The 15,403-nt window shown below is 47.6% G+C and overlaps 2 protein-coding genes across 4 annotated transcripts; one reads left to right on the forward strand and one right to left on the reverse strand.

Moving 5' to 3' along the window:
• Positions 1–2,338: 2,338 nt before the first annotated feature.
• ncaph2 (non-SMC condensin II complex, subunit H2) lies at positions 2,339–12,132 on the forward strand. Its single transcript, XM_036149144.1, has 20 exons — positions 2,339–2,435; positions 4,263–4,380; positions 4,453–4,554; positions 5,103–5,164; positions 5,249–5,330; positions 5,410–5,466; positions 5,538–5,617; positions 5,700–5,854; positions 8,695–8,804; positions 8,876–8,956; positions 9,052–9,115; positions 9,193–9,294; positions 9,372–9,416; positions 9,496–9,566; positions 9,863–9,962; positions 10,556–10,642; positions 10,733–10,782; positions 10,855–10,956; positions 11,030–11,179; positions 11,807–12,132. The coding sequence occupies exons 2-20, from the start codon at positions 4,273–4,275 to the stop codon at positions 11,930–11,932; spliced, it is 1,734 nt and encodes a 577-aa protein (XP_036005037.1). The 5' UTR covers positions 2,339–2,435; positions 4,263–4,272; the 3' UTR covers positions 11,933–12,132.
• LOC105936092 (protein SCO2 homolog, mitochondrial) lies at positions 12,044–13,827 on the reverse strand. 3 transcript variants are annotated; one of them, XM_012876740.3, is made up of 2 exons: positions 13,650–13,827; positions 12,044–13,019 (listed from the first exon to the last, which is right to left on the reverse strand). In XM_012876740.3, the coding sequence occupies exon 2, from the start codon at positions 12,971–12,973 to the stop codon at positions 12,173–12,175; it is 801 nt and encodes a 266-aa protein (XP_012732194.2). In that variant the 5' UTR covers positions 12,974–13,019; positions 13,650–13,827; the 3' UTR covers positions 12,044–12,172. The 3 variants fall into 3 exon arrangements, with proteins under 3 accessions (XP_012732194.2, XP_021179372.2, XP_012732193.2); XM_021323697.2 differs by having other exon boundaries at positions 12,044–12,982; positions 13,650–13,826; XM_012876739.3 differs by having other exon boundaries at positions 12,044–12,985; positions 13,650–13,826.
• Between the last annotated feature and the right edge of the window lie 1,576 nt (positions 13,828–15,403).

Genomic DNA, 15,403 nt, shown 5'->3' on the forward strand with positions numbered 1-15,403 from the left:
TAATATGTGTCAGTAATTGTGCCATTCTGAACCCTGAATGTAAGAACGCCTCATCCTCTGCTGCTTTCTGATCAAGTGGCGCCATCTTGTGGCCACTAGGCTGCATCACATGGAGAGTTTCTCTGGATTAGCTGTCCCCTCATTGGTGATCACATCATCCAGGGAAGAGTTGCTCCACGTCTGACACAGATAACAGTTAGGAGGCAATAATCACTTTATTCTGGATTTATTTATTTTGTCAAAATGAAGAAAAATTATAGTTTTATTATGTCTACACTGGGGCCGTGCTAAATCACCTCCAGCCTCCTCTTCCTCAGCACCAGCTCCCCCCAGGGCTGCGTACTGAGCCCAGCACTCCTCGCCCTGATGACCCAGGATGCCATGCAGGTTTGGTACGGACCACATCATCAGGTATGCAGACGACACAACGGTGGTGAGTCTCTTCAGGAACAACAACGACCTGGCCTACAGAGAGGAGGTGAAACACCTGGCCGAAACATCTGGTCGACTGCTGGGATGAAAACCACCTGATCCTGAATCAATGGCGGGGCGGGGCGGGGGGGGGGGGGGGGGGGGGGGTTGGAGCGTAAGCCTGGAATGTGTTTTTGAATGCCCCAGATCTTTTTTGAGTTAAAAGATCATTCTCTATTACAGTGCCAACCGTAACAAAAAGGGTCGCTTGCTCACCATGATTACCCCTAAACCTTGTCAGGTCCTAAGCTGAGTGGGTCTGGCCTCTAAGCTGCGCTTTGGCAGCAGTGGAGAGCTGCAGCAGCTCATTCACCGCGGGAAGCGGAGCAGTGAGAGGTCAGACCATCAGTCTGAGCTTTATGGTCACATCTGAGTGCAGACACGCTGGCATGAAGGACGGCGGCGCTTGTGTCCCCACCCTGTTCATAGGTGGTCATTCTCACCACTTTGATGCTTGTATGTCAAAATAAACCTGGTTCTCTAAGTTCACGACTTTCCCTGAAATTGGTCCAGACTGTTTTGTTAGTTTTCCTTGGTTTGTACATATAAATGTTTATCAAAAGTAAATTGGTTAGAAAAACTTTACTGCATCTTTGGATCAATGACACTGTTGCAGCAAGGAGGTAAAAATCCCCTTTGGTGGTTTTAGGGTAATTAGAATGTATTCTAGTGTTAAACCTCTCATAATTAGTTCTTAGTTGATGCTTAATTTAGAAATGTATTTATACTTTTTTTAGTTATTTACCAACCATGGACATCAGCTCAGGTGAGAGAACGGCTAGAGACAATTTCACGTTATCTTAAGTCATATAAGTGGATAATAATAATGTGCTCTGGTCGAGGTATGAATGCAGCAGAAACAGCAAGAAAGATACAGAAAGATACAGTACACTTGAAAAATGACTTTAGCTTCAATAAGCCAGCATTTGATCAGAAACAGTGGATCAACTGGGTGTAACTGTCTCAGGGTGATGGTGACCTGTCCAGGGGGGACCTGCCTGATAAATGCTGAGATAGGCTCCAACCGTCCCACGACCCAATTAAAGGACTGAGTGGTTCAGAAAATGACTGAATGAATGTCTTAAAGGACAGCTGATTAATTAGTCTTACTCTGAAGCTCAGATCTCTGAGTATTTAAATGGCGTTTGCAGTCTGCAGCAGCTAGTCTGGCTCTCCAGCGAGCACCAAGCTAGGAGTAGTCAGGGCTTTGGCCTTATCAGTCTGTGGGGGGGGGGGGGGGTTCAAATTCAGGTCACATAGTAGAACATACTTCATAGTTTGTGTTCTTCCTTTTAAAGTTAAATGCATGACATTTTGTCCTGTTAACTATTAATTTATTGCTGGTTTTGTAAAAATTCTGCTCAGACTGAGCAGGTTTAGTAATGGGTTCTAACTGGTTCTGACCTGGTTCTGTCCTAAATGAATCCTGGACTGTAGCTGGTTTTTATGTAATTCTTTATACACAATGTCTTGTTTTTTGTGTCTCTGGGTCCTGCAGCTGTGATGAAAAACTTCTCCTGCATAAATCATCCAGACTCAGGCCTTCTGCTAACCCACATCCACCCAGACAGCTAATTATGTCCCTAACAATATTTAGCTGTCAATAATGATTAAATGTGCAATAAACGTAAAAGATGGAGGACCTAATTCTGTACTTTGAGTAAGAAGACTGAATCTTAACATTAGTGGTTGTCCATGTCATTGGTCGGTGAGAAAAATTAAAATCAATTAAATTCTATTAAGATCAATGACGCAGCGGTGGAGCGAGTCGCAGAACTGCCTTAGATAATAATATCTCAGTGCTGATGATGACAAAGGAGCGCGTTGTTTCCGCGTGCAATGCGGCGCTCTGCCACTAGATGGCGGCGCAGTGAGTCGTGTCACCTCAAACCATAGAAGAAGAAATTAAACGCGGGTGTTTTGAGTGTTGCTAGCTAACAGCCAGCCAGTGTTAGCCCGGCTCGGTGAGTTTGATTTGACCTAAATAATCTGTATTGTTCTGTTTGTTACGAACTGTTTTAAACTAGTGGCGTTAGTGACGTTATAACCAACTGATGTCATCAAGCTGTTAAAATAACCGGCTTCTACTTCCAAACCAAACTCTATTGAAATTATGTCAGTTTCTGAGATTTTAGCTTCACGTAGAGATAAATAAACGCGTCAAAGGCTCAGAGGAGCTATTTCACTGATCAGTGGGGTTATAACATTTATCCGGCGTGGGACTTCTTCATTTCAGGGTTGACTGTGAACGTTTTATTCTACTTTTGACATCAGAACCTTTACTGCGGTAACACAGTAAAGACTCATAAATGAGCGGGTTTCTGTCTTTAAACTGATCTCTGCGGTTTTAAAGGCAAGTGAATGTAATGAGATTACATAAATGTGATTTATCGGTGGATAGTTTAGTCTGGATGGTTTGATCCGGTTAACACAGCACAGGTTGGCCGGGTGGGCTAAAGTTTCATCATTTGTGGCATTAATTCAATACCTAACAATAAAAGGATTAATTAGTGTCACCATTGTCTCAGCCAATAAATCTATTAAATCTATCTGCATACAGTCAGAGTTGTTTTAGTAAAGTTACATAAACCCTAAACCTGCACATAAATGAGACGTCTATTGATTTAATATGAAACCAGCATAGAAGAATATAGTTAAACAGCAGAAATAAAAACCTCTAATGTATGGCAGGTTTTGGAGGTGTGCAAACATCAGCTGATGAATTATTGTGTTCCCAGTAAATCCTAATGATGGGGATAATTACCAATCCCATAAAATCCTGCAGAGCATCTGAGCTGCTGCTGGATTTTATGGCATCTTTATGATGGAAAATAAGGAATTCAATGCAACAAACCTTTTAATCCCAAAGAGAAAAGAAACGTTGCTCAATGCTGTGAGCAGGTACAGCCCTACCTGCAGGTAGGAGCATATTCTTGTAGTTCCTGCCGTAGACTTTTATTTTAAAAACTCTTGTTTGGTGATGGTTGTCTGACCAGCTGTGCTATGGTCAGTTTCTCCAGGGCTGAATCACCATTCCTCAGAACCTCCTCCTGTTTTTAGGGCCGTTGCTCAGACCGGGCAGCTCAGACGCTCAGGGCGATGCGTGGAGCTTATAGACGGTGAAATTAGGTGGCAGGACATTTAAAACTCCAAAGCAGCAGCAGCGTGGGTAAACGCAGCCGGTCGCTGCGGCCTCGGTGTGTAAAAGTCAGCTTAGTGTTAGACGTAGATGATCACCAGGAAATGTGTGTAAAGCTTCTAAAAAGACCCGAACAGCAACAGAAGAAGCGGTGGAGTTTGTCACAGGAGGGAGGATGATTTAGATTTGGAGAGCGCTGAGACGTACCTACAGAAAAACAGACATTTTTATTATATTGCATTGACATTTGAACCACACAACAGATGTGTCTCCTTCGCCTCTGTTTTCCAGCTAGAATCAGCCTGCAGCTGCGTGTCTAAGAAAGAAACAAGAACAAAATGGACCCTTTGTGTGCGTTCCAGCTTCCATAACTAAAAGCTGGTTAGCAGAACACCGGACCTGTTAGTTTAAAGCGTTACCTTTACTGAGACGCCACGCGTATGCCTCTGCTCCAAAGGCTTCAAGAGCAGTGAAGTCCAAAGATTTTAGTGAAAACCACCAAACCAGGAGGGAATTGTCACATATTGAGCTGCTCAGGTGAACTGAAACGTTCAGATGAACCAATGCGGGTCAGGTGTCTAAATCTGGACCTAGGGCTGGTGGATGAGCAGGTCTGTGTCGACGGGAGCTCACCTGTCCGTTTCTCCTGCAGGTCCCCCGCCATGGAGCCCGCAGAGAGCAGGTATGCCCACCTGCTGCAGCCAATCAGAGAGCTCACCAAGAACTGGGAGATTGATGTGGCGTCTGAGTTGAACGACTACCTGGAGGAGGTAAGCCTCAGTGACTCCGTGGTGTTAGTCTGAAGCTAACGCCGCTATTAATGGTTAATCTGCCCTCTGCAGCTGGACGAGACCACCATCACCTTCGATGGAGGACAAACCAGCCTGAACTTTGCAGAAGCTGCGCTGCTCATTCAGGGATCCACCTACATCTACAGCAAGAAGGTAGGTGATGGTGTGACGTCAGCAGAGTGGGAGGAGTCACGGTGTGACGTCAGCAGGGTGGGAGGAGTCACGGTGTGACATCAGCAGGGTGGGAGGAGTCACGGTGTGACATCAGCAGGGTGGGAGGAGTCACTGTGTGACGTCAGCAGGGTGGGAGGAGTCACTGTGTGACGTCAGCAGGGTGGGAGGAGTCCCGGTGTGACGTCAGCAGGGTGGGAGGAGTCCCGGTGTGACGTCAGCAGAGTGGGAGGAGTCACTGTGTGACGTCAGCAGGGTGGGAGGAGTCCCGGTGTGACGTCAGCAGGGTGGGAGGAGTCACGGTGTGACATCAGCAGGGTGGGAGGAGTCACGGTGTGACATCAGCAGGGTGGGAGGAGTTGTCAGCAGGGTGGGAGGTGTCGTCAGCAGGGTGGGAGGAGTCACGGTGCGATGTCAGCAGGGTGGGAGGAGTCACGGTGCGATGTCAGCAGGGTGGGAGGAGTCACGGTGTGATGTCAGCAGAGTGGGAGGAGTCACGGTGTGTCTTTCTGTGTCTCTGGTTGTTTCAGGTGGAGCTGCTTCACAGCCTCGTGTGCCAAACTCTGGAGTACATCAACGACAAGAACAAGAAGTGAGCTCCGTCCTGAAGCCTCTGTGGGTCGGGCCGGGTCCGACGTGGCCTCATGGTTCTGGTTCTGTTCTGCTCTCTTCACAGAAAAAGCCAAAAGGCAGCGCAGGCTCAGGATAACGCAGCAGGAGCGTCACAATCGAGCCATGATGCTGACGATATGGCTGTGGTGAGAACACAACACTCTGTTACTTTGGTAGTTTGCTCAGGGCATTCTGGGTAATGTAGTCAGCGTGTCTCTCCTTCAGTTCACTCCTCTGGAGCTGGAGGTGTCAGAAAACTCACAGAAGTCGGACCTGAACGCAGTGAGTCCCTCAGACGGCCTGAAGTGAGCGAAGCTGCAGGATCTTCTCACTGATTACATGTTTCATTTCAGAACGTCAGGGTGGTTCCTCTTCCTCCAGAGTCTCTGATTCCTCCTGAAACCCACGAGAAGAAAAGGCTGCCTCTCATCAGGTTTGTGTCCCCCCCCCCCCCCCCGATGACCTCATGTGTCCCCCTGCTCTGCTGGGACTGATGGTGTCTCTTTGGGTCACAGTGTGAAGGGTGAGGTGGTGTGCAGTCAGAAGGACTTCAGGATGAACCTGTTCATCCCAGGACAGGACGACCTGATCCAGCTCATCCTCCAATCAGCTGCAGCCTCCAGGTTCCTGCTTGACCGGAGCCTTGAACCGCCTGAGACACAATATGCAGGTCTGTCTGTCTTCTTTGCCTCATGAGAAGTTCTGCTTCCGGTTCACGGAAGGGTTCCCTGTTCTTCTGTCTGGGTTGTAGGGCTTGTCTCCCTTACCGTGTTAACGTGTAGCAAAGAGCAATCCTGGTCCGGGAGTGTTGACATCCTGGCAAAATATCCTCCCACCCTAATATTTTAGCGATATAAAAGCGCCGGGTTGCTTTACTGAGGTGACGCTGGTGAAGGCCGGCGCTGAGGTGGGGCGCTGCTGCTGCTACAGGCGTCGTTTCCATGGAGGGAACGCGTAGCGCTGGTCTGCGACATCCAGCAGGTGGCGCTGGTTCAGGTGAATGGTGAGGTGAGCGCGCTGTGGACTCGTGGCCTCAGCAGATTCCTGCTAGAAGCTGTCGTTGGGCTAGCCGTCAAGCTAATAACAGCTGGCGCTAATAACAGTTGGCATTAATAACAGCTAGCGCTAATAACAGCTGGCATTAATAACAGCTAGCGCTAATAACAGCTGGCATTAATAACAGCTAGCGCTAATAACAGCTGGCATTAATAACAGCTAGCGTTAATAACAGCTAGCGCTAATAACAGCTGGCATTAATAACAGCTAGCGCTAATAACAGCTGGCATTAATAACAGCTAGGGCTAATAACAGTTAGCGCTAATAACAGCTGGCATTAATAACAGCTAGCGCCAATAACAGTTAGCGCTAATAACAGTTAGCGCTAATAACAGCTAGCGCTAATAACAGCTGGCATTAATAACAGCTAGCGCTAATAACAGTTAGCGCTAATAACAGCTAGCGCTAATAACAGCTAGCGCTAATAACAGCTGGCATTAATAACAGCTGGCATTAATAAGTTAGCGCTAATAACAGCTAGCTCTAATAACAGCTAGCGCTAATAACAGCTAGCGCTAATAACAGCTAGCGCTAATAACAGTTAGCGCTAATAACAGCTAGCTCTAATAACAGCTAGCACTAATAACAGCTAGCGCTAATAACAGTTAGCGTTAATAACAGCTAGCGCTAAAAACAGCTGGCATTAATAACAGCTAGCGCTAATAACAGCTGGCATTAATAACAGCTAGCGTTAATAACAGCTAGCGCTAATAACAGCTGGCATTAATAACAGCTAGCACTAATAACAGCTGGCATTAATAACAGCTAGCGCTAATAACAGCTGGCATTAATAACAACTAGGGCTAATAACAGTTAGCGCTAATAACAGCTGGCATTAATAACAGCTAGCGCCAATAACAGTTAGCGCTAATAACAGCTAGCGCTAATAACAGTTAGCGCTAATAACAGCTAGCGCTAATAACAGCTGGCATTAATAACAGCTAGCGCTAATAACAGTTAGCGCTAATAACAGCTAGCGCTAATAACAGCTAGCGCTAATAACAGCTGGCATTAATAAGTTAGCGCTAATAACAGCTAGCGCTAATAACAGCTAGCGCTAATAACAGCTAGTGCTAATAACAGCTAGCGCTAATAACAGTTAGCGCTAAAAACAGCTGGCATTAATAACAGCTAGCGCTAATAACAGCTGGCATTAATAACAGCTAGCGCTAATAACAGCTGGCATTAATAACAGCTGGCATTAATAACAGCTAGCGCTAATAACAGCTGGCATTAATAACAGCTAGCGCTAATAACAGCTGGCATTAATAACAGCTAGCGCTAATAACAGCTGGCATTAATAACAGCTAGGGCTAATAACAGTTAGCGCTAATAACAGCTGGCATTAATAACAGCTAGCGCTAATAACAGCTAGCGCTAATAACAGCTGGCATTAATAAGTTAGCGCTAATAACAGCTAGCGCTAATAACAGCTAGCGCTAATAACAGCTAGCGCTAATAACAGCTAGCGCTAAAAACAGCTAGCGCTAAAAACAGCTGGCATTAATAACAGCTAGCGCTAATAACAGCTGGCATTAATAACAGCTAGCGCTAATAACAGCTGGCATTAATAACAGCTGGCATTAATAACAGCTAGCGCTAATAACAGCTGGCATTAATAACAGCTAGCGCTAATAACAGCTGGCATTAATAACAGCTAGGGCTAATAACAGTTAGCGCTAATAACAGCTGGCATTAATAACAGCTAGCGCCAATAACAGTTAGCGCTAATAACAGTTAGCGCTAATAACAGTTAGCGCTAATAACAGCTAGCGCTAATAACAGCTGGCATTAATAACAGCTAGCGCTAATAACAGTTAGCGCTAATAACAGTTAGTGCTAATAACAGCTAGCGCTAATAACAGCTAGCGCTAATAACAGCTGGCATTAATAAGTTAGCGCTAATAACAGCTAGCTCTAATAACAGCTAGCGCTAATAACAGCTAGCACTAATAACAGCTAGCGCTAATAACAGTTAGCGTTAATAACAGCTAGCGCTAAAAACAGCTGGCGCTAATAACAGCTAGCGCTAATAACAGCTGGGATTAATAAGTTAGTGCTAATAACAGTTGGCGCTAATAACAGCTAGCGCTAATATCAGCTAGCGTTAGCTTGTGCTGTCTGCAGCTTCACTGGAGCAGATTCAGGAGCTTTACTAGCCTCGTTGTGTTGCTCTCAACCCTCCGTGTCGTTCTGCTAGCATGTAGCAACGTTCAGCATTTAGTTTTTCTGCTGTCTGCCTGGGGAAGTTTCTCCGGACAGCGCTGTGGTGTTTCTGTGAAGGCGCTTCTGTGAAGGCGCTCCTGTTCTCGGCGTTAGCAGCGGCTCTGGATCTGGTGCAGCAGGAGGGAAGAAGTGGGACAATCCGGCCAGACGTGAATTAACGGGTCAGAGGGGGAGAAATGAGCCGTGCTGTGAATGCGCTGAACGCTGACGTCTGGTTTCCTCCTGCAGCTGAAGCTGAAGCCAGCGGCGTCCCTGACGACGCTGCAGAGAGCTTCCTCCCTGTGGAGGCAGACATGGATGTGGAACAGGATGCAGAGGAACACGTAGAGCGGCAGCAGGTCTGTACTGGCGTCCTCCTACATGCCTGCACTTTGCTCTGCCTGTTGCTTCCTAACGGCTTCTGCTTCAGTCCCAGGCTGCGGCTGAAGGCCGGATGATGCGGGAGAGACGGCGGGTGGAGGTGGCGAAGCAGGAGGAGCCGCCGGCTGCTGTAAGAGCCTCGCTGCTGCTCCCAGCTCTGCGTGGTTAACCCAGAGCCTTCGTCACGTTTGCTCCTCAGCCTCATTCAGCAGTTCTGTGTTTCAGGTGAACGTCTGGGCCCAGCATGACCCGTACTCTGCTATCGGAGAGGATAAACGCTTTAAAGCAGGTGAGCCTAACCCTAACCCTCCCAGCTTCTCATGTGTGGTTCTCCTCAGCTCTGAAGCAGGTGTGCCTCCTCTGCAGGAAGGTGCTACAAGGTTCCTGAGGGCCTGGATGACCGGGGGAAGAGGAAGAGGAAGCCAGCGGCGCTCCTGCTGGACTTTGGGAGCTGGTTCAGAGGAACCTGTGAGTCCTGCCTGCTCTGCTTCTTCTGCAGGGTTCCTCTGTCTCACCTCTGTCTCACGCCTCCTTCTGCCTTCCAGGCGATCCTCCCAAGCAGAAGCTGAAGGTCAGCCCCACATTCCCAGGTACCGCCTCTGAACAGAACCATCAGTGGACCCTGCTGGGCCGATTAGAAGCCCAAACTGAAGCTTTGTGGTGTTTCAGACCTGAACTACATCTACCTGAGCGCCATAAAGCACCGAGTGAGGAACCTGAAGCGGATCCACAGGCGAGCGGTGAGTTCTGGCCTCGGCTCAGGCTAGTCTGGGCCTGGAGGAGCGGTTCTGCTCTCTGTTTCAGGTTTGTGACCGGTCCGGCGGGACGGAACCGGCTGATGTGTCAGAACTCTTGGCTCACATCATCCAGCTCCACCTGTTGGACGTTTTCACACCTGGACTCTCAAACAGAGAGGACATCAGAGTAAATTAGTGGTTTTCTGTGAAGAGGACCTTCTGGACCGATCAGACGGTTCTGATCCAGTAGTCCTCCTGTGACGCGGTCGCTGATGGGCTTTTCTTGGTGGAAATTAAAGGGCGTGATGATGTCAGAGAAGGAGATCCAGAGGACCTTCCTGCAGCTGGAAGAGGCGGGGCCACGCCAGCCGGGGGCGGAGCCTGTGGATGAGCTGCTGGGTCAGTTTCACTCTCCGTCTCCTCACATCAGAACCAGAAGGTTATCCAGCACAGACTCATTGATTTTAGTAAAAAACAGTTTTCTCTTTCATAACATGAAGGGCTGTTTTTATTTTACAATAATCTGAATTTAAGAGACACATCATTACATTTTAACAGTTTGAGCCACATGTATTAAATACTCAACAAGTTGTGGTTTTCTCGCATTATTAAACTTAGAGATTTTTCTAAAAAGAGGAAAACAGGCACCTTTTAATGAGTGACTAGAAACAAGTTAGTAAATAGAATATGAGACATTCCTGATTCTCTGCACTAAAGCATCAGCCAGGCCGGGTTAGCAGAACCACACAGAACAAAATAATCAGGTGGAGCAAAGTTTAACCCAATAAACATTGATAATTCATCGTAAGTCAACTACGTGCTGGGGCGTCCTATTTCTGAGGTTCAGTGAATGCATCATGGTGTGGAGATGCCTAACTGCAGGCCTACACAGTTATTTCCCCTTTATTCATCATACTTTGTTTAAAATGTTGCTTTAATGAATTAGAATACAATAAACTTGCTCTGACTGAAGCTGAATTGCTCCTGAACAGGTGGAGAGGACGACGGCTCGGACACGGAGCAGGACGGGTTTCCTGACGACGGCCCTGCAGAGTTTGGAGCGGACTTGGTCCCTGCAGGTAAAACCTGCGTTCAGCTCTAGAGGAGGAGGAGAGGAGGAGGAGAGAGGAAGAGGAGAGGAGTTGCTCAGGGATGTTTGTGCTCTGCAGAGGCGCGGGGGGATGAGCTGACCTACGAGGAGCTGGTGAACCTGCGGGTTGTAAGTGATCCTCACACATTTATGCTGAGCGGCTGAGCTGCCTGGGAGGAGCTGATGGTGTGCCGCCTGCAGGAGCAGCTGGTGAAGCACTGCCAGGGCTACACCCAGCAGACGGCTCTGTCCCGCAGAGTCAAGGACTGGGAGGACAAGATCCAGCCTGAGCTGGTGCTGCAGGTGAGTCTGGGGGGGGGGGGCCTCAGAGGCTCCGCTGCCCATCAGGAGCTCACCGCTGCTCTTTGCTTTGCAGGAGCAACGTCCGCCGTTCGACATCCACGACTACGGAGAGCGCATCGTGGAGAAGCTGCGTGTCGTCGGCTGCAGAAGGACGTTTGCCTCCATCGTTCAGGGCCTGGACAACTTTGAGGCCTGCAAGTTCCTGCTGGCCTCCCTGCAGCTGGTAAGCCTGCAGGACGCTGTCTGTGGACGCTGTCAGATGCTGTCTGACCGCGTTCCAGACGCACGTTCTGCTGCAGAGGTTCTGCTGTAGAGGTTCTGCTGCAGACGCCCAGGTTCTGCTGCAGAGGTTCTGCTGCAGACGCCCAGGTTCTGCTGCAGAGGTTCTGCTGCAGACGCCCAGGTTCTGCTGCAGACGCCGAGGTTCTGCTGAGTCTCAGTTCAAATCTTGATTTAAAGGCAGAAAACGTATTTATAAGCATGCATGGAAATGTGTTGAGTGGCAGGAAGCTGCCGAGCGGCCCCAAAGCGTTGGATTGATAAATAAAACTCTAAGATCAAGAAAACGCATTTTCTGGACTAGAAGTCACATTTAAAATAAACTAAAGTTCATTGATGTCAGGCATCTGGAGAACGCGCTAGCAACAATAAACCCAGGAAGTTAATTCTATATAAAGTTTATTCTGGCCTCATGTCAGAATCAGGGCAGCGTAGTCCAGCTGTCCTCCACAGAGACGATAAAGCTGTGGACGTGGAGGAGAGATGTTAGACACTATTAGTATGTTAGAATATTTAGTTCTCCTGATGGTTCCATAAACACGCTGACGGCCCCACGCTGTGTCTCCTGCAGGCCAACGACCACACGGTGGAGGTGGACAGTGCTGTGGGTCTGGAGGACAGCGTGGACACCATGGCCCTGACTCTGCTCAGCACCCACAGAGCCACGGACCGCTTCATCGCTCTGGGCCTGAGCTGAAGGAGCTTCTCCCTGCAGCTCACCTGCAACCTGTCAGCTTCTCTGTTTTCTCTCATTTAATTAAATATTCACACTTTTCACAGGCGGGAGACAATTAATCAGACCAGACAATTCAGCTGCTTGTTTTTATTGAATTAGCTCTTTGAAGAAAACATGTTCATCATTCTGTTTAACATAATAAAGACGCTGAGGAGGGTCAACACGTGCATTGTGGGTAGTCAGAGGAAGCCCCGTTAGTCTCTACAGGCTGACGTAGTTGTGGACGTGGTTCCTGATGCTCTCCACGATCTGCTCCTGGCTCTTCAGCCGGTTGTAGTAATCCAGGAACAGTCCATCCGGACTCAGCAGGTAGATCAGGATGGTGTGGTCCACGATGTAGTCGCCGTCCTCGTCTTTGGGCCCGGCGCTGGCGTACACCCTGTAGTCCCGGCCCGCGTGCTTCACCTCCTCCGGGGTCCCCGTCAGCCCGATCAGCCGGGGGTGGAAGTCTTTGACGTAGCGGGCCAGCGCCGCCACGTCGTCCCTCTCCGGGTCCACCGTGACGAAGACGGGCTGGACGGGCGGCAGGGACGGGTCCCGGTCCAGAGCGGACACCACGGCGCTCAGCTTGTCCAGCTCTTCGGGACAGATGTCAGGACAATGCGTGAAGCCGAAGTACATCAGCACCCAGCTGCCCAGGAAGTCCTGCTTGGTCCGGCGCCGGCCCGTGTGGTCCAGCAGGCTGAAGGCCCCTTGACCGAGAGCCACCTTCCTGAGCTGCTCCACGCGCTGCTGCCGGAGCCTCTGCTGCTTCTCAGAGTCCACGTACCACCACACGCCCAGCAGGCCGCCGCCGAACAGCAGCGTCACCGCCAGCCGGGTCCGCAGCTTCAGTCTGGCCTGAGAGGCCGCAGAGTGTGGAGCCCGGGAGAAGGGCCGGGTCAGAGTCCGCTGAGAAAGCTGTCCACTGAGACACGGCTGGGTCTGGCCCGTCCTCTGGAGACGCAGCAGGAATCCTCTCTCTGCACGCAGATGATTGAGGACGCAGCTCATTCCCAACATGGCCGACCGCTGCTGCAACACAACATGACACTTCTCAGCTCCAGGTCTGGCAAACAGGGTGGAGAATGTTAAAGTACCCATCCTGCCAGCAAATGATGGTCATTCATTATCAAACTTAAACAGAGGCTGTAACTGTTGTCAAGAACTAGGAGAAGTCAATGTGGCCTAAACATGTGGAGCTATTTGATAAAGAAACCCTGTTTTTAAATAAGGTTGTTTGATATTTTCATGAAATTAGATGCTAAAATAATGATTACAGCATATATAAAACATTACTGAGCTTCTATGACGCTGTAAAGCTCCATTCACCAACTCCAGTTCTTGGGTGGCAGAGCTTGACCTGACCAATATGGCGCCTGGCAGGAGGGCCTGCGCGCCCCCACGCGGTCAGGCACCGATACTGCTAGAACCGGCTGTGTTGTAACCGACCTTAACAGAACTTCGCCGCTGAACAGGGTTTCTGCTTCAACCCAGGAAGCCCAGCGGTGTCGGAACCGGACGGCCCACTGGGCTGAAAGGAGTTCTTTTACCCATAAACCCCCAAATAACAGCTATCTGGCGGTTAGCATGAAGCTAACGGAAGGAAGTCCGTCTGGGCTACAGTTAGCCTCCGGAGCTAACGCTAGAAAGAGGTTTAAAGAGGCTGTGAGCTTTGATGGGTTCTGTCAGAACTCACCTGTTTGCCCACTTGATCAACCCAGAACCATCAGCCTTTACCGCTAAACACGGATTACAACAAACCGCCGTGTTTCCACCCGGACCAGAAACACCGCCGGACCGCCTACTGCTGATTGGTCAGTTTAAAAAGCAAAACTTCCAATGGGAGACGAATGATTACATTAATCCTGGAGCTGTGATGTGTTCCGAGTGAGAAAGTTCTGATTGATTATTAGCTTCCAAAACTGCAGTATTAGCTAAAAAAAAAAAATATTTTGGAGATCTCAAAATCACAACTCAGTAGAAATTCTATTCCTCCCAGATTTTTGAATAAATCATTTGGGATATGAAACCACATGGAGTTCTTCTGTGTCACAAAGGATTTGAAACATTTGATTTTGAACGTGCAGACCATAACTTCAAAATCTAGACCATTAGTTCCTTAATTATTATGATGTAATCTCTTAATATATTACGTTTTGTTTTTTGCATAGAAACTGGTAAATTGTGGAGTTAGCCTTCTTGATATCAAGTGTGACAAAATAAAGCTCGAGTGAGAAGGATAGATGATATTTTAAACACCTTCAGCTTTGATTTGCAGACGTCTTCCAAAAATAGTCAGATGATGCTAACCGTTCAGATGTTGACATCCTCTCTTCTTTTAGCATTTTAGAAATCAGCACACCGGATATTTTACTTCCCTTTTAACACTTTATGAAGAAACACTGTTATGTTGACATGTGTGAAGGGGGAAAATTTCATGTTTCTTATTATCTCAGTTTAGACCTGACGTCTTGAAAAACAAGGAAATTGAGTCAAGAGCATTTTAACCACTACTATTTTTTAAATCACTGTCATCAGTAAATTGACATTTTAAACTGCCTATTAAAGATATAAATTCCTTTTTAATTAGGGTCAGTCCCGATGGAAAGAGCTAAAATAAAAAATTTAAGGGGAATCGGACCTCCCTGACTGAACCACACTCCACCCTCAACCTAGGAGTTAATCCTGGCTTTAGAGACACAGATTATACTATATAATTATAAAACATTCTGATTAGAACACAAAAATTGTTTCCAAATCTCAGGAAACTCAAGGCTTCGGTTAAAAAAGACTGTTCTAGCGTGTTGAAATAATATTAGGCTGTCTTGGTCAATAGTCTAACAGATAAACAATGAGTGGTTGTGAATGTTCCTTCCTTTAACAAACACAGATTGACATTCATCAGTTATGTACTTAGGCCATTATTCTAACGATCAATAAAAACATTTTGTTATCGTTGCATAGTAATGTGATTGGTCTCAATTATCTAAATGTAATATATCTTTCTTTGCCTTTGGAGTTAATGTTGTTACTCCTAGTTTCATAGAGATTTCCAGCAGAGATGAAGTCTAAAAATGCTTTGTAGCAAAATTCTGAGATTCTTCCCAAAGAAACGGTAGAAATCAGGAGTTAGTCCATCGATGCCGGCAGGTGATTTACCCAAAGACACGTTTCCTCAATACTTAAAGGCTTTTCCATTCATTTTTAAATCCACTTTTTTACAAAGTCTTGAACAGTGTTCTGAAACATTTGACAGAGTCTGAGTAGCTGATTTGATCAGAAACCTGAAGTTGTAGCTTTGAGGAATGTATGAATAGAAAAAAAAATATCAGAATTTTTAGTGATGAAGCTTGTTTAGGGTTGTATTTGAACCCAGAACCTTCTTGCTGCAAGGTAATAGCGCTACCCACTGCTCCACTGTGCACCCCCCCCCCAAGAATATATTAAGCC

The sequence above is a fragment of the Fundulus heteroclitus genome, chromosome 17 (genome assembly GCF_011125445.2).
Source record: "Fundulus heteroclitus isolate FHET01 chromosome 17, MU-UCD_Fhet_4.1, whole genome shotgun sequence".
Classification (NCBI taxonomy): Eukaryota; Metazoa; Chordata; class Actinopteri; order Cyprinodontiformes; family Fundulidae; genus Fundulus; species Fundulus heteroclitus.